Consider the following 18,666-nt stretch of genomic DNA (forward strand, 5'->3'; position numbering starts at 1 on the left):
GGGGGGGGGGGGAGTAGGGCAGGAGGGAGGGATTAATCCTGCTTTGGCTCACAGACATCCCAGCACCACGCAGCACTAACTATTGCAAAGTTTTTCCCTACACTGAAGCAAAACGCTGACCCAGTTCTCTGAACAAAGCAAGAAGGGAGTGCAGAGGTCGGCGCTGGGGGAAACGAGCCAAACAAACCTGGCTCCTTCCAGTCCATGGGTTACCCCCTCCACACCCACGGCCCTGCGGGAAATGGGCACTTCCCACACAGGGCAGTACTCCAGGTCCCGGATGGGAGGGCTCCAGTTCCTGCTCCCCGGGATCAAGGTCTGCCAGAGCTTGGTGGCCTCAGACGGGGGTGAGGGGGGACCTGGGAAGCCACGGATGCAGAGAACTCGCTCCCTCTGGGCTCCGTCAGGTGGGCGGCTCGCTATGCTGCTTGCCCTCTGAACCCCAGCCCTTGCAGCAGGATCACCTGGAAAGCCCTGGGCCTTTCCTCGTCTCGCCTCCTTCCTGACAGCACGTGGGCTGGGGCCCGGGTCACTCAGACGTGCACAAGAGATATTTCCACAGCAGGGGTGCACCTGGGTGCAGCCAGGAGTTGGGGGGCTCAGTGGGTTAAAGCCTCTGCCTTCGGCTCAGGTCATGATCTCAGGGTCCTGGGATCGAGCCCCGCATCGGGCTCTCTGCTCCGCAGGGAGTCTGCTTCCTCCTCTCTCTGCCTGCCTCTCTGCTTACTTGTGATCTCCGTTGTCAAATAAATAAATAAAATCTTAAAAAAAAAAAAAAATCTGCAGCAAACCACCCCCGAACCTGTATGATTCCTCCCACCTTCCATCCCTGACTTCAGCTCCGCTCCCACGCCAGGGGACTGAAACCCAAATATCTTCCCTGGAAGAGAAGAATGTGCCCCCGCATCTGGCAGAAAACCCCGTCTGTCCCCATAAGGATCACCTCTAATGCCACGGAGGCCGGCTCTCCCCGCCAGCCAGTAAGCCTTCCTCTCATCGGTGACAGTGCCCCTATTTCCCAGGAAGTCACTTCCCCCCAACTTTTACCCCACGTGCCTGGGGTAGAGACGCTGGCCTCACACCCTAGCTGAGATTCCCTGGCCACTGGAGCCGGGCAGGGCAGGGAAGGTGGCCCACATAGGGCCCAGAGAGCCGGTCCTGCAATATTTGCTGGAACTACTGGAGAAGGCGGTCTGCTTCTGCTTCTGCTCCTGCTTTGGCATCCTGCGCTGCCACTGGAAACTTAGAGCTGCTAAGAAATGCCTGTGTTCGATGAGGGGGGCCTGCCTGAGGCTCCGCCCTGCCCAGGCAACCCCCCTTCTGGGTACAGTGTCTACCCCAGAAGAACCTCAATCAGGATCTCAAAGGGGTGTCTGCACCCCACATTCACAACAGCCAAAACACAGAAACAAGCCCGATGACCATGGACAGACGGGGACGGAAAAGGAGGAACACGCGTAAGTGGTATCATGCAGCATTAGAAAGGAAGAAATCTTATTTGTGACAGTATGGATGAACTTGGAGGCCATTATGCTACGTGACGTGAGGCTGTCACAGGAGAAGTCCTGTACGATTCCCCTTCCGGAGACATCTAAAGTAGCCACCACAGAAGCAGAGAAGAGAAGGGCAGTTTCCAGAGGCCAGAGATGGGTGATGGGCATTGGCGCTGAAGGGTTATAAAGTTGCAATCACGCCAGGCGGATACATTCTCGAATCCACTGGTAACACTGTGTCTGTCGCTAACAAGACAGAAATGCCTGCTTTGAAACACGATAGGAGGATAGAGCTCCTGGCCAGTGCTCTTACCACAAAAACAAGAAAGAAATAGCAAAGAAAAAAAAAAAGTCACAAGGAAATTTCTGGAGGTGCGGACAAGCTCAGTACCATGATGATGGGTGCACGTGTGTGTGCACACTCGAGATCTATGCCCTGACTATGTGCAATGTTTTGTACGTCAGCATGCCTCAAACCACAGAGCTAGCCAGGATACGGAGGAAAAGATTCTTGTCATCTACTGTGGTTACATTTTATTCTCGTGGCAAACACCAAGTCAGCAAACACAGAGCCGCTGCTCGGGGGAAACGGGTTCCTGCCAGCTTCTAGACACAGCCTGAGGGTTACCCCCGTGGGTACGGAACCATGTCTTAGGTATGTTTCTGTGTAAAGACACCTTACCTAATACTGCTGCCCCCTGGCCCTCGAACTGCCGGCCACCAGCACCGCGCCTCACATCTGCGAGAAGCTGCTTGGACACACGACCACCCCGCCCCCCAGCAGAGCCTGCACTCAAGACGACCACCTGCACTCCAGCTTCTCCCCCAGCTCCCCCATTTCTTGATCAGTGCTCTGAATTCTACGTGGGGGCCATGGGCAAGAGTGGAAAATGGGAGCTAGGAATTTCCTGGGCGGAGAGAGGGGAAGGAGGATCAGGAAGAGAGAACCAGAATGGGCCCACGGGCAGACTGCCCAGGTCCTTCTCTGCCAGCAACATTGCTGTGGGTGAGGATGCTACCCTCTCCTCTCCTGGCTGAACCCCGACAGACAGACCCGGCCCACGCTACTGCAAGATGTTCCCCACGAGAAGTCATCACTGCCTCTGCAGGGGGGGCAAGGTGACCCCGCCACTGTCCCTGTGACTCTGCACAAGCACCCCTCCCGGGGGCCCTGACCCGGGGGAGCCAGCGTGGGAGTCTGTGGGCCCAGCGCTGTCACGAGGCAACTTGCCCTCTCCCACAGAGCCCACTCAATGCCCCACTAGCCAGCCCAGCTCCCCTGAAATTCCCACGGGTGAGGCCTGGACCCTGTCCCACACGTTCCTGCCCTGACCCCACCGGGGGAGGGGAGCATGGCCCTGCTTGCCAGGTCTGCAGTGAAGGGACAGGAGGGCTTGAGACTCCCATCCAACAACCAAAAGCATCAAGTCATCCCTGAGGTTTGTTATTCTGAGTTTTAGGATAGCTACGTGTTGGCCGGTCACAGAGCCTGTCCCTGTCCCATGTCCTGAGAGCCCGCGAACCCCCAGCCCTCCACTGCACTGAGCTCTTCCAAGCTCCCCACCGGGTCTACGAGCTTTTAGGTTATAGTGCTGGGAGTCACATCACGTCTCTCCAGCTCTGGGAGAGCCAGTCCCCTCTTTTCCCCTGACCATAGTACCCCCTCCCTAGTCTGCCCTGCTCCTCGTGAGAGGACCTCAAGCAGACGGAAGCTCAGAGGCCTCGCTGGCCACCGGCCCCCAGGTCTTCTGTCTTCCTAGAGGAATGCCCGCACTGCCCCACTCAGGCAGCTGGGGCCACCGTCCAGGGCCCACCCCAAGGATACTCTGTCCAAATGGGGTTCACGCTGCCCCCTTTAAACTCTGTCATTAAAGTTTCCCAGGGACACAAGGGTCCACTGAGCTCCGGTGAGTCAGCTCGCTAAACTCATGGCCAGAGCCTGACCTCCCCATGACCATCGCCTCCCCCTACCCTGCATCTGCCCCAGCCCGGGCTCCTGACTGGCTTTCAAAAAGCCACATCCTGTGGTCAGACGCAGAAGTCTGAGGAAAGCAGGGAAAGGCGGCTCTTTCCGGAGAAGGTGATTTCAGCTGTCAACAGTTCCTGGCTGATTTGTTTTCCTCTTCATATCCCTCTGGAAGGCATAACTTTGTCAGGTGTCTTCCTTAGAATTTCTACGTGGAATTCTCTAACTGGGCTCCAGGCTGGGGCAGCAGAGCGCGTCTGAGTCTGTCGTACCATCTTTGTTTGACCCACGCGTGGTGCCCTGTGCCCGGCCGGGGGACACGGTTACAGAGAAACGGAGGGGAGCCGGTCTTCACAGCACAGAGCCCGTCCTCACACCTGAACCCTCCCCTCCCCTCCTCTCATAGGGCACCGCCACGACACCGAGAATACCGCTGCTGTCGTCCAGAAACAGCTCTCCTCTGTCACTTCAGAAAACATTCCACTCAGTCTCAGCAGCAGTGCTGTGGGCTGGACTGGGGCCTCAGTCGGTATATTGAAGCCCTAAGCCCCGGGACCTCGAAACGCGACTGTATTTGGACATGGCGCCTTTAAGGAGGTAATTCCTGTTAAATAAAGCCCTGAGAGTGGGGTGTCATCCATCACTGGTGTCCTTATTGGAGAAGAGACGTGGCGGGGGTGGAGCACGGCCACAAGGCAGTCCCGTGAGGACGCAGTGAGCAGGCGCCATTGACAAGGCGAGGGGAGAGGCTCAGCAGAACCAAACCTGCCGACATTGGATACGGGGCTTCTAGAGCCCGGAACGGCGATAAAGTACGTTTCTGCCAATGAGGCCACCTTCTGAGGTGTTTTTCTCCGGCAGCCCGGGAGGACTGATGTGACCAGCTCAGCACGGACTCTCATGCACCAGGCTTCGGCCGAACGCCTGCCTGGCGAGCGAGGCTCGCGGGCTGACACAGAGGAGAATGCAGGCCCGGCTGCCCCCGCCACGGCGGGGACCGGACAGCCCGGATGTACCCCCACACAGCGGAACGCGAACATCACAGCACAGTCAGCGCTACTCCAACAGTCGTGCGGAAAATGCAAACGTGTTCCCATGCTGTGTACTGGGGAACAATCTGGTCAAATGTGAAGATTGTGTCTGCTTAGGAACGTGTTTGTTCACAAGAAGACGAACACAGAGACGCGCATGCAGCCGAATGGAGCCGCCTGGGCACGGAGATGCCGGCCCCCCCGGCCGGCGTGCGTCCCGAGCCCCCATCTGTACCTGTGCCGTCCCAGCCCTCTTCTGACTTCCGACTTCACAGCACTATCCTCATACCACCACACAAAAACACACAACAGCAACCCTTCCAAGACTCACCTCCGCAAGCAAGTGCCACGCCAGCCTCAAGGTCCCGTCTAGGATCCTATTCTTTTCAACTGTCAAGGATCTTTCTTGACTGGGTGGTCCTAACCCGTGTCTTCCCCACAATGGTTTTTATTTCATGAGTCTGCATACTGCAGTGATTTCCAGGAACGTGCATGTTGCCTTACAGCAGAACTGACTTTATTTAAATGGTGCAGTAATGAACTCCACGGCAGGGAGCTGAAGCTTAAGTAATAAACGCCCTGATCATGATCACACGTAATTAAATACTTGAGGCATAAACCTCATTACGGAATATGCCGTTCTGGTCAACGTACCGATATCGCCTCCTAGTGACCACATCTCCTAATTGCAGGTAAAATACAGAAAAAATGAATTTAAAAAATTCATGTGATAAAAATGAATTTTAAAAAATGTTAGGTGGTAAATGAAGCCATTGCACAAACCAAGTCAAACACAAGTACAAATATGATCTGTTTCCTGAAAGACGTTGGTCTCCAGAGTCAAACAGCCTGTGGGGGGGCCACACTGACCTGTCATGGAGTTCTCTGAGGTGCACAGCTGCTCTCTGAGCTTCTCCACGTCGTCAGGATGCACCTGTTCGTACAGGGTGCTCCCAAACCATTCTGACTGGGGCTGGTTCAGCACAGGGGTGACGGAGTCAGACACGTAAATCACGCGTCCGGTCTCTGCCGCCACCACGAACAGAAAGCCGTCTGCTGCTTCCAGGATGAGGTGCTTCAGTTCCTAGGAAGCAAAGATCAAGAGGAGGACTGAGCGCAGACGAACCCCGTCCAGTTAAATGTTCACCTCAGCAACCTTCCACTTTTGCTCCCTTGTTGTGATATGCAAGTAGTTTTAGAAATTTGATTCCTTTTTATAATTGAAAAATAAGCTTAAAAAGGCACATAGCTTGTCCTAGCTCTGAGATACAGCTACTGCAAATACGGCTGGCCCTGATTTAACCAGCCCTCTCTTAGAGAGAGAGAGGAAACTTCCAGCCCAGGGGGCTGATGGAAAGCAAGGAATGATCACCAGACTGTGTCGGAAGGCCAGAGGTGTGAAACTGCAGTCACGTCCTGGGGCACAAAAGGGACCCAGCACACAGTGCTTGGTACAAAAGGTGCTGCTGGAAGGAAGGGAGGGGAAGAGAGAGCGGAGAGTGGGAAGGACAGTCTCCCAGCCACTGCTCCCACGCTGGGGGTGCACTCCCGCTCCCACTCCTCCTGCCCTCCCGGCTGAATGCTGGCAGTGGGTACAAGGGTCTCTCTTTACACTGTCACATCTGTCGAACTTCCAGAACTCCTGCACAGGCTCTCAGAGCAATGCTGGGGGACAGCCCGGCACCCCCCATTGTCCGTATCACCTCACAGTGAGGAGAGAGTTTAGCAGCACCAGCCCGGAGGTCACGTGGACTCACCAGGCTCGCGACTGTCAGTAAAGGCGGGGGGAGCTGCTTGGAATCGATGAGTGGGCAGCAGGACGCCCTGCCATCATCCCCGGAGAGGCATGAGTGGAGCCAAGTCAACTTTGTTAAAAGATGTCTTTTCTTTGCCTGGAGGCAGCGCACCTGTGGCCGCCTACCGTGTCATTCTCACGTTAAGCTCAATGCAGTGGCTCCGTCCTCTAGGGCCCGAGAAGCTAACGCCCCCACATGCCCCTGTGCCCTCAGGTGTGCCTCCAAACACCTCAGACACCGACAACTGATGCCCTTCCCAAGAGCAAAGGTCAGCCATCGGCAAGCACTTCTGGCTGGGAACCCTTCATTCAGGTGTCGCCCGATAGAGAAGCCTCACGGAAACCCCACACAGACGCAGACGGTGGGACTCTGATGCCACAGGGCCGGCTGAGGGCACTCCAAGGACCCAAAGACCAGAAAACAGGGTCTGCTGGTGAGCAGAATCTGGGAAGCCCTGAGCCCTTGGCTGGGTCAGAATCCTCACATCGTCTGCCTGGGAACCTAGGGCCGAAGGAGACTATACAGCATTTTCTGAGAAAAGTTTATTTTGTCCATTTCTCTTGCTTTGCACTTCTGCTGATCCACTCACTCAGCTGAGGGAACGGGTCAGCCGCTTTCTTTTCAGGATCAGAAGACGGAAGAGTTTCCAACAGGAAGGACCACAACACAGAGCAGGAGGTCTGGGAAAGCTGCGAGTTCTGAGGCCAGGGCCGAGGCTCAGGGCTGTGGGAAGGTTTCAGGACGGAACCTCACCTTCGTCGCGGCCCCTCTGTCTACGCTTCCCCTCCCCCCCACCAGATTCGTCTTCCAGGAGCCTGTCACTGGCCATCAAGGTCCCCAGCCTCCACTCTCCGGTTAAACCGACAGGAAGGCTCACGAGCGTGGATTCTGGAGGAAAAGTAGGTTCCCATCCACGGCCCTCAGCTGTGCACCTCTGGGCACATTACCATCCTCAGCTTCCATTTCTTCCCACGGTTCTTCTCAGTGGGATTTTGTGAGGTTAAATGAGGTCTTGTCAACTATCACATGATTTCATTTATGTGTGGAATTTAAGAAACAAAACAGAGGATCGTAGGGGAAGAGAGGGAAAAACAAAACAAGATGACATCAGAGAGGGAGACAAACCATAAGGGACTCTTAACTCTAGGAAACACACTGAGGGCTGCTGGAGGGGAGTTTGGTGGGGGATGGGGTCACTGGGGGGTGGGCATCGAGGGGAGCACGTGATGGAATGAGCACTGGGTGTTACACGCACGTGATGAATCCCTCGCCTCTACCTCTGAAGCTAATAATACACTGTATGTTAATTAACTGAATTTAAATTAAACTAAAAGAAAATAAAAATAAATGAGGTCTTATGTGTGGAGGCTTGGTAAGGGCTTGGCACACAGTCGGTGCTTAATAGATGCAGCTGCGCTCACACCAACCACGTGCCAAGGGACCAAGGGAGAAACGGGCTGGACGCGCCGGGTCCGCATGCCCGCCTGATCTCCTCACTGCCGAGTGCTCGGTCACGGAGACTGGGACGTTCATTTCAAACGTGGACCTCGCAAGATTTTTGTGAATTAAATGCAGATAAAAAGGTTTGTTCTACAGAAAAAAAAATAAAGTTAAAAAAAAAAAAGTCTGTTCTTACCCCAGCGACTAGGAGGCGTGTAACACGTTTCTGCCCCCCATGGAGACACTGCACCCACAGGAAGCCCCAGCATCACAGGAGGTGGGAGCGGCCCCTGCGTCCGTGGAGGGGGACATGGGGCTGGGCGCCAGGTTCCCGGTCCTCCCGGTAATGGTCATGTTACAGCCACACCCCCTCACCCCTGTGAGGGGAGGCACCCCGGAGCCCCCAGGATGGCAGAAAAGGACGCCTTTGCCACAGGGGAGGGCATTCACCTGTGTCCACTCCTTTTCATTGTCCTTTCTCCGAACCTCACCCCTCCCAACTCAAACAGGTCTCAGCCCCAGCAACAGCAGACCGTCTGTCTCCAGACTCGCCTTTCGCTCCTGCCTCCCAGGCCCTGCCCTCACATTCCCCTCACATCAAGCCCCTGCTCTCCATCTCTCCAAGGGCACTCTGGGGCCCCTCAGAGCCCAGTGATGCTGGGGAGCCCCAGGAATGGGATATCCTCCCTCACGTGGGGCTCCCCCCGTTCCTGCACCCCAAGCACATTGTCCCACGACCGCCTGCCGGCCCGTCCCACACCCACCACCACACACCAAGGCCTTCTAGACCCATCCTTCCATTGATCCACTGATCCTGCAAAAGCCCTCGGGGTGGGGGGTGGGATGGGGAGGCCCAAAGCTCCTCTTCACTTCAAAGATGAGCCAAGAGAAGCTAACAGCGTCTGTGGGTCTGTCCTCCCTGTGGCACCCGGAAGAGCAGAGAATAGAGCCTGGGTTCATGCAGTGGTTTACAACATCTGTAACATGCAATCCCCCCCACCCAAGCCATGCCGCACCTCTGCTCTCCCCAACTCCTCAAGCCCTGTCTGGCTGTGAGAAGGATGGCCGGGGGCCCAGGCCACCTGAGCCGTCAGTGGACGCACTCGGGGCCACTGGTGGACCCTTTCTAAGCTGCAGCCCTCGTCTACACAGCAGGAACCAATACTAGTGGCTTCTCGTTTGGCTAGAACGAGAAGCCCATGGATCACCACGACTGCCAGCCAGCCTGGCACCCACACCACGGCCCAGCAGCACCAGCACGCTCCGGACCAGTGCACCACCCCTCCGCCCCACGGACGTTTTCAGCGAAGCCTCATGAGGGTTTACGGGAAACATAAAAGCCAAAGACACAAGGTCACACAAACACCGCTCTGAAGAAAGCAAATAAAATCTGATCTCGGTTCCCCGCGCAGCGTCTCTCCCCGGTGACAGCTACTCTGTCACCGCCCCGGGGACGGTGTCAGGACTGTGGTACCTGCTCCGTCAGGAAGGAGGGCTTGTAGGCGCCGTCCGTGGACTTGTTGCCGGTGCCCCTCATGGACTTCATGTGCGACACGGCCATGCGGAGGATGGTGAGCTTGTCCGGCTTGCGGGCCAGCGCGCTGCACGTGGGCACCATGTCCGACAGCTCCGTGATGTACTGCGTCATCTTGTTCCGCCGCCGCCTCTCAATCTCGCTGTGGTTCTCTCTTCCCGAAAGCACAAGAACAGGGCGGGGCGGGGAAAGAGACGCGTCAGAGCAGGGGTCACTGCCCAACAGGACGAAATAGGGCACATCCGCGAGCGCCAAGCGACCAGGAGACACACGCGCCCCTGCGGGGGCTGGTGCCTGGAACGCTGGCAGCGGCGCTTGGGCCCAGGCGGCCTGTGTCCCTGCATGGGGGGTGGGGGGGTGCACAGGCCGCCAGGGGGGCCTCCGTCTCCCCTTGAAGTGTGTCCCGAACCTGCCCTTCGTCCCCAAGCACCCAAGTAGGCTCTCTAAGCACAGAGAATTCTGGCGTTATCCTTCGGCTGTGGGAGGTGCAGCGGCCTCCGCTCCCTCCGTGCAGCGGGATCCGCACGGGGCGATCCACACATCGGGACCTACACACTGCGATCGGGATCCGCACACCCGATTCGCACACTGTGACCTGCACACCTGAGCCATGCGCCAGGATCAACGCATCGGGATCCGCACCCCAATCGGCACCCTGGGATCCGCACACCCGATTCACAAGCCAGAATCCATGCATTGGGATCCGCACACCCAGCCCTGCACACCGGGACCCGCACACGGTGGGCGCGCTTGCACACACCCGCACGCAGATGGAGCTACCCCCGCAGGGATGTGTGCTTTCCTTCCGCCCCAGAGTGAGAAGCACCGCATGGCCCCGCCATCCTTCCGTCAGACAAACCTTTGCTCTGGGCCCTGCACATCTTCCACTGCCTAAGACAGGCAGGCCCATGGCTCATTAACCAGCCCACGGCCAATTAACCATTAAAAGGCAGTGAGGGATTACTGAAGTCAATCTCCGTGGTGGGTTACGATGGAAGACTAGCAGAGAGGACGGCGGAATGTTTGCATCTTGCTATCATTACCTTTAGGATGAGAGAGTAGGTGTCAACTCAGCTCCACAGCCCGGCACAATGTTACCTGGGTTTAAAGGATGGTCTAGAAAGACAGTTGTCTGCAGGAGGATTTAGGGTTTCGCTGGGGCTCTGAGCAGGAGAGGGACACGGACAGCACAGGGTGCATGAGGCTGCCTGCCCACCCCGTGTCTACCAAGTGGGCTGAACCCCCACCCTCCCAACCGGGCAATACACCAGCCATTGGGCACAACCACGCGCCAGCCGTGTGCCAGCCGCACACACTGAGGGCCGCTGCCTGCACCAGCAGGGGAAGACGGGCCCACAGCGGAGCTCATGGCACTGGTGCGAGCTGACCAGCCCAGTGGGCACTTTCCACCCTCTCCACCCGAGGAGCACTGAGCCGGGCACTGGGGAGGGGACGAGAGGAGACAAGGATCACTCGTGCCCATCCTCCAGCACCCAGGGGGTTAACTAGGAGGGAAAGGAATTGCCTTGTACAGTCTGGAAATGAAGCCAATATAGAGTTAAACCCTGTGAAAGCATGTGGAACATAAAAACCATGGGGCAGAAGGAGAAAGGACAGAGGCAGAGGCCCAGGGGGCCACAGGGCTGGAGGGGTGGGCCGAGACCAGGAGGTGTAGTGTGGGGGGAGACCAACAGGATCAGAAAGGTGCAAGCAGGCCGGGTGGGGGGCAGGCTCGACCTGGAAAGCAGTGAGGAACAGGGAGCATGAGAAGTCGGGGACTGCCTGAGCCCAGAGGGAAAGCTGGGAGAACCCACGAGCTGAGAGCTGAGCAGTGGGACCAGTGCAAATGCCCTGTGGCAGCACCTGCTCCTCAGGGCAGACCCCGGGGCGGGGAAGGACACCCACTATTTAGGAGAAATGGCTCTTGGGTAATGGGACAGGGCCTGGTTACGATGGGGAAAAGAGAGGTAACCACGCGGTCAGGGGAGTCCCATGTGCTGCATCAAACTCCGGGTCCTTCCCTGGAAGATACAGGGAAGATCCTCTCCCTCCTCTCCGCCATTCCAAAGCAGGTAAAGAAGCCGCTGGAGCCCACCCAGAACTGGCCTTCCTCACCATCCCTTCCCTGGACCCTGCACCATGCACCTGTCACGGGAGGCAAGGGGCACTGGCCCTGGGACTCCAGGAAAGGCTTGGTGAGCTTGCCTGGGGGCCCCCCATCCCCCCAGGCCAGCCCGCAGACAAGCAGGAGACTGTGCAGAAAATGCTGCCCAAGGCTGTGGAAGAGGGTATGGCATAAGGCAGGAAGTCTGGCCACTTAGGGACGGCGGTCACAATGCAGGGTGCAGCCCGCCCACACCTCCGATCTCCTGCCCAGGGGCTCTCCTGAGGAGGCGATCGTGCCTCCTCCTCCCTGATAGCAGGAGGGAAGTTCTAACCTACTGGGCTTTCAGGGAACACCCTTCCTGTCCTGGCCAGCCCTCCCCGGGCACCAGGACAGGATGTCAGGAGAGCCGAGAAGGCCCGAAGAAAGCTATTCTGTGCAGCCCCACAATGAGGCTGGCCACAGGCCCTGTGGGAGGACCCACGGAGCCATATCCAGTTGGGAAGTTTCCCTGGCTTCTGAGGCTTCTCCAGAAGGGGCAAAGGAGGGTCCCTCCCTGGGAAGCAGGCAGGCGCCCTGTCCTCGGAGCACCACGCAAGGCAGTTTTCTGCAAGGCAGCTGGAAGGCACCCATGCACGAGGCTGTAGATGAGGTTCCTGTGCAGCACAGAGAGGGAGGCGGAAAAAGCCTCGTTCCTCCAAAGAGGGCCAAGCCCAGCCTCTGATCCCCCTGCCCCCCAGCTGGACACACCCCCTCCGTGTTTCTACAGCTGCTTCCAGCAGAGCGGCCTCAGCGCCCCCCACCTCTGACCCCTGCAACCACGCGCTGTGGAAGAGGGGCCTGAGGCTCAGAGGTCACTTAGCAGGACTGGACCAGGCTCTTCCCCGGCCCGCTTCCCGGTCCTGGATCCGGAGCCAGAACTCCCCCGGCCCGAGAGGAGCAGCTGCAGCGTCACGGGGAGGGAAATGCCTAGCAGCTCCGGAGAGACACAGCTCAGCACCACAGATGGCCCCAGAGAGGACTTCCACCCCCACCCAGCCTGCTGTTCTCCGGACACCGTCCCTGCAAGTCAAGCTTCGTCTCTGCAGGACAGAAGCGGAGGAGCAGGCAACTGGACGAGGGGAGAGGGCGTCGCAACCGCCTCAGGCACACGAGCGCCAGGCGTCTCTCCGGAGAGACAGTGGGCTCCACCGGACAGATTTCTGTCTGAAGCATCTTGACCCTAATCCCAGCCCCGACCTACGGAAACCAGGCGTCCCAACCGAACCCCTGCTCTCCTGGTTGCTCGTGGGACCCCCTCTTCCAAGGTCAACCCAGCATGTCGGCAACACCTTCTGGTTCATAAGACCCAAGGATGCTGGGGCACAGAGAAGTCTAGAAAATCCGGGAATGTTCCTCTCGGGTCTGCTGGATCTCTCCTTGCTGTCAAGAGAGCTCACGTGGCCAATGCATGTGTCCCAAACATGGTGGCAGGTCAGATGACAGAGGACAACACTTGCTGCTTCCTGGCCATCCTCCCTGCCTCAAAAGGACTTTGAGCATCTTCCGACCTAGGAACGAAATAGCCAGCTTCCTCAGCTAAGTCTAGAAGCTTCTCAGCACAGTCTAAGAATTCCCGCTCCACCGGCCAGGAAAGATCCCTGCAGGACACGCCCGCCACGCAAATGTCTTCCCCCTTCTGTGGGGCTGTAATCATCACACCTGCCACGGGAACAGGGTGGTAAATCCATACGGGAGGATTCAAACCAAAATATCGCCACATCTCCCAAGCTGGAGAAAGCACGCGCGAGCGTCTGAACCACACAGAGTCAAACAGAAAGTGCCAGAGTATCAGAGTAGGTGGGATGAAACACAGAAGGCCAAGCCCGTGGGAGGCTGCCCTTCACAACTCCCTCTTGACGACGGGCTGCGCCCCGCAGACATAACCGGAGCTCCAGCAGGCGGAGCTGGGTGCTGCAGGCGTCCCGGGCAAGAGACAGGCCACCCGAGGGTGGGACCTCAGGAAGGTCACGTAGACCCATTCTCTAAGGGTGAGAGAGCCCTGTAACACCACCAGGGTTTTGGTTCCAAGCTTATTGGTCATCCCACAGCCATGGCGTCAGAGCCACAGTCAGAGCCTCAAGAGCGCCTGCGAGGTTGTTTGGATGTTTGGAGAAAAGGTACAGAACGAGCCCAAATACGGCAAAAATCGTGTTGACAAGAATGACGGCAGTGAGCGCTCAGTTGCTCTAAGCTGTAAAGTGAACGTTACAAGTATGTGTATAATGGAAACGTTACAAATACATTTCCGTTCCTTTCCTTTAACGAACTGCGCACGCACGCGTACAGACGCATATGTAAGTCACACGAAGGACGGGGCGTGCAGCTGTGACCGCTGGTGACAGCACGGATGTCAGCCGTCCGTCCCACTTGGGCAACAGTATTCTCGCCCCTCCCCACAGGCGGCGGCGGAGCCCAGCACGGGCGCAGGAAGAAACCCCAGACTCATCAGAAAACAGACAGTGGGGGGGCGCACAAAGGAGGAAGATGGCCTGAACCACAGAGCGTGTGGGTTGGGCCTCTCCTCCAGGGGGGCTTTCAGTCTTGCTGGGCGGGGTGGGTGCTCACCCCCCCAGGTGGCCAGGGCACCCATCCTGGGCCGGAGCCAGAGGGGCTCGGGGCTGGCCTCCCCAGAGGGTCTGCCCCACTCCCAGAGGCCAGGGAGACTCCTCTTTGGAGAAAGGCTTTGAGCTGTGTGATGGGTTTTCCCAGAGATGGAGAGCCCATCACCCTCCGCCATGGGGACCATGACTGGGCAACAGGGACTCCCCAAGGCGCCCATGAGGTCAGGCCACCCTCCCCAGACTTAGCCCAGGAGAAAGGTCGCTCTCTACCCGTGCTCCTCCTGGCCTCTCTGGCCAAGACGCCCCTCCCGAGACACGCAGGCCCCCCCGGGTCTCTATCAGCCTCAAGGCCCTCGTCCCTGCGGCCCATGGGTTGCACCAGCAGATGCCGCACAGTACGGGGGCCCAGCACCAGCACGCCAATAGCCTCAGTGTGAGGGGGCAGGTCGCCCACCCTCCAGCGGACCTCCGCCAAACCCCCCACAGCTTCAGCGTCCCCCTGTGTGCACACAGCTCCCTGCCGCTCCCCACTGCTCTGGCGCCCTCCGTCTCCAGCCCCCTTCCTCGAGGCTAACACTGTGCCCGAGACAGGGGTCTGGGGATCCCAGGGTGGATCCCAAGGACGCCACCAGAGGAAGGGGTGGGAGAACGGGACGGCCCACCGGCCACTGCCGACGGTGGCTCCCTTCTGTGAGTCTCCAGTCGCCCCCCACTCTCCCACAGGATCGACCCCACGGCTTCCCAGCTCCCGGCCTTGCTCTGGCTGCTCTGGAGCTGGGCCTGGGGCTCGGCCCCCTTGGCTGTCTTTCCCCGGCGCCCACCGCCAGGGCCGCTGTCCCCCCGCTGCACCTGCAGTTCCCCCAGCCCTCGTCTGCGGACCGTGGGTATTCTCGGGATCCAGGCAGCTGCTGTCGCTCTAAGAAAACGGACGACTGACTTCCTCTGTGACTGTGGCCATATTTCCCAGAGAAGAACTGAGACGGGAGGTCTGAGGGCAGGCAGGACGGTCAAATTTCAGACCACCCTCGAGGAAGGCTGGGAAAGCCGGCTGGGCAAACCTCAGGGGGCAGGGAAGGCACAGCTCAGCTTCTGCGGCACCAAACCACGCTGGGGGCCATCCCAGCGCCTCGGCCACCCTCCTTCACGGGGCCAGCCAGAGGGCCTCCTCGGGGCTGACGGCAAGCAGACGGGCAGGGGGGCAGAAGCCGCCCCCGACGGGTAGTGCACCGCGATGGTGGGAGAGCACCCCTGCAGATGCCCTGCTGCTCCCCTGCACAGCGGCCGCGGCCCCCAGCCCGGGGGGTGGGGTGGGGGTGGTCCGTGCCGTGTCTCTGACCCCGAGGGCTCAGGCGCACCCACCGGCGGACGGGTCTTCGACCGCCCCGCCCCCCGGGAGACGGTGATGCGACCCCAGCACCCTGCAAACTCTCCCAGAAACAGCAGTGAATGACCACACCCGTCCCATCCTCCCTCTGGTTTGTCGGCACGGAGGGAAGGCTGTGGCCTTCAGAAGCCTCAGTCTGCGCTCTGATGCGCTGACGGCCTGGGTGGACCGCGGCCCAGAGGGGAAGGATTGTATCTTAATGCAGGGCCTGCAGACAATGAGCTCCTTGTGTCCCGCACAGCGATTTAACTGCGGACACCGGTCCTTGATGTCGAGCGAACATCCCTCTGTGTCTCTCCTCCCGTTCGTCTGGAGACCCCAGAAGTCATCATTTCCTGAGCTCAACACAGTCTAGAATGTTATCTCGAGGGGGATCCTGATACGAAGACACCAAGAGTCCTCCCGTCCTCAGGAAGGGAGGCTGTGGGAGGTGAGCAGGCCAGACAGGGGTGCCCGTGCCCTCATCCGAGGCTAGTTCGGCTTCGGAGCAAACCTTTTCCCAAGAAGCGGGTGCCATCCGAGCTGAGGCTCTCTCAGCACCGGGGGACAGCACCCCACACATCTGTTACCCAAACTCATGTCTTGTTCTGATGAGAAAACCCGGGGTCATCAGACAGCACAGCAGTCACCGTGTCCTCTCTGCTGTCTCCCTGAGCATTGCAGGGGACGGTACACAGTGTGTTCTACAGACATGCGGACTCTGGGAGGCCACAGCAATGGGACGCCTATACCTCTCCAGTTCGGGGGGAGCGGAGGGAGAGCACTCGGTCACTGCCATGGGGTGAGCAGACCAGGGGGTCCGTGGGCCTGGGGCTCCCCAGGGATATTGTTCTAAGAACTTTGAAAAAATAACCCAGAGCGTCGTTCCAAGCTGTGAAGTGCAGAGAGCAGAGGAAGGGACCCATCGCCCAGGGCAGGGGTTCAAGTTCATCAGCAACCCGGCGTTAGGACTGCCTGGAGTTGGGGACGGATGTCCAGGCAGGACCCTCTGTGAGTGACCAGTGCAGAGGGGCACTCCGCTAAGATCGATGGCGTGATCCGTGCCTCTCTCCACACTCCCAAACCTCCAACTAACTTCAGCCAAACAAAACCAGAAAAAAAGAGAGAGAAAGAGGACCAGTCTGCAGGGCTGTCTCTGCCTTACCATACCCAGTGGATGGACCACCACCTGCCCCGCGACCCCCTGTCCTCTCCGGGACACGGTCTGCACTCAGGTCAGCCCCTTGAGCCCAGCTCCCTCGCTGTCACACGGCCAGAGAGCGACACGGCTCTGAGGCCCCCACGGGGCAGTCTTACAGCCCGTGCCCAGGACGGGGCCACCCCACGTCCTTACGGGTGCTGTCCTGCCCGTGGCAGCAGAAGAGGCCACACCTTGATAGTCTTTCCTAGACTTGAGCTCTAGCCTGCGTCACCATATAGCTCGGTGGTCACTGTCTCAGTTGAAGTCCAACCCAGCTAATACCCCGTTAGTGACATTTTGAGGTCAAGTGTCCTCCCTCAGTGACGTCGGACGGGCATGGCCTGTCCCGGGTCACCCGCGGGCACAGGACAAGGGGCAAGCAAGGGCTCTGATGACAGGCAACGGCTTCTTCACGACAGAAGACCCTGAAATCCCTGCGATGGCCTCGCGGACATGGCTGGCTGCTGGCTTCTTGAAGACCAAGGAACGTAAACTCACCTTGAAAATTTGCTGGGCCCTTCTCCATCTTCATCGTCAAAGTCCATCCTGAAAAGCCAAGAGCATGAGGAGGTTCAGTACAGACAGAACATTTCACGGGCGACCCAAGGGGCCGGCCCCACCCAGGGGGCCCCGTTTGGCCGGCCAGACGCGTCCCAGTCCCAGCCCTCAGGAAACACCACCTGCATTTCGTCCTTTATCTTGTGCTCCCTGTCAGCAGGCTCAGAAAGCTCGCGGGGAACCGGAGGCGCTCGGGGCGGTAACGGGCTAGCGGGGGCCGAGCTGCTGGCTGACGTGGCCGCTCTGGGTGAGTCAGAGAGGGGCATTCCAGGCCACTGTCCCCTAACATCCAAAGCCAAACAAAGGCATGGGGACCTAGAAACAGTCATCTGGGCCCGGAGCGACCCGAAGGACCCGTGTGCTCGTTAAAGCTCACCCAATACTTAGAACCCACTTCCCTGAGCCTCTCAGTATAAACATGAATGGAAAAGTCTGGATGAGTGTGTGTTTCACTAATAGCCCAAACTGTCCTTCTCGAAACACCAGGCCCCTCTGAGGTCAGCTAACGTTACCCCAAAGATGCCGGGGTAATTCATTCGTGTGAACCGTACCCGGAACCTTCCAAGGACAAAAGGCAAAATAGCGCGGATGTCCTCATTCTCCAGGATGTTCAGGGGAATGTGCGGGGGGACGCCCCGGAGCCACAGCATTGCCATCCCGCTCTCAGTGGACCCGAGGGGCCCGGCGACGTGCAGTCCCAGGGGCTCCACACGGAAGGGAGGCCGGCCTGCCCGGCAGCCAGGACAGAGAGCTGAGCCCAGGAATGAGGGTGTGCTGGCCTCATGGGGAGCGGGACCCCCACCCCTGGCTCTAGGTGGGTAACGGTGACTCGGGGAATGAACAGGAGGCCCAGGGCACAAGGAAGGGCCAGGGGGCAGAGGCAGAGCTCTGCCCACATGCATGCACACGCACGCACACACCCACACGTGCACACCCACATGTGCACACACACGTGCACACACACACACGCACACACAGACACACACACACACACACACACAGGAGAGGACCCTAATGAGACAAATGATCTTCTCTCAGCTGGGCACTAACTCGGGGAACTTAGGGACTGGATTTAGGACAAAGGAGTATTTTCTTCTTTAAAATGGGACCATTCACTGATTTTTTTTTGCATATGTGCTGGGTGGCCACAGCCCTAATCTGGGCACCCGTCTGTCTGGGATGACCAGAGAGACTAGAACCCCTCATTTCCAGGCACGTGGGCTACAACGGGCTTCTAGGAGCAAAGAGCAAAGGCTAAGTTAGATGAGAGTAGGGACAGGCGACAGCAATGAAAATGGACACACCACGGCCCCTGGGGCCAGGCAGGAGGGGAGGACATGTGGTTGGTAAGGGAAAGGAGAGTGAAAGACGGCATGCACACCATGCGGTGACACATGGCCCACAGGTGGCCGCGGGAGACCCCCCTGCCGCACTGTGGGCAAGTGGGGGCCAAACACAAAGACTCCCGCTCGGAGAGAAGCCGTCCACGGCCTGCACAGCCACCACGCCACCACCTCCCCTCAACCAGAAGTAACAGCGACGCTGGCCCATCAAAAATGCCCGGGGCCGCAGAGCCG

General features: G+C 58.6%; 1 protein-coding gene across 6 annotated transcripts in view; it reads right to left on the reverse strand.

Annotated features, from left to right (window-relative positions):
- ARNT2 (aryl hydrocarbon receptor nuclear translocator 2) overlaps positions 1–18,666 on the reverse strand; it is a 141,756-nt gene that overhangs the window by 81,059 nt on the left and 42,031 nt on the right. For all 6 annotated transcript variants that reach the window (XM_032836799.1, XM_032836798.1, XM_032836800.1 and 3 more), the window contains exons 3-5: positions 17,030–17,077; positions 9,201–9,414; positions 5,361–5,574 (exon numbers count right to left, since the gene is read on the reverse strand). In XM_032836799.1, coding sequence (XP_032692690.1) covers positions 5,361–5,574; positions 9,201–9,414; positions 17,030–17,077 — 476 coding nt within the window. The remainder of the gene's footprint in view (positions 1–5,360; positions 5,575–9,200; positions 9,415–17,029; positions 17,078–18,666) is intronic.

This window comes from Lontra canadensis, unplaced genomic scaffold (genome assembly GCF_010015895.1).
Source record: "Lontra canadensis isolate GAN:19392208 unplaced genomic scaffold, GSC_riverotter_1.0 scaffold94, whole genome shotgun sequence".
Taxonomy (NCBI): Eukaryota; Metazoa; Chordata; class Mammalia; order Carnivora; family Mustelidae; genus Lontra; species Lontra canadensis.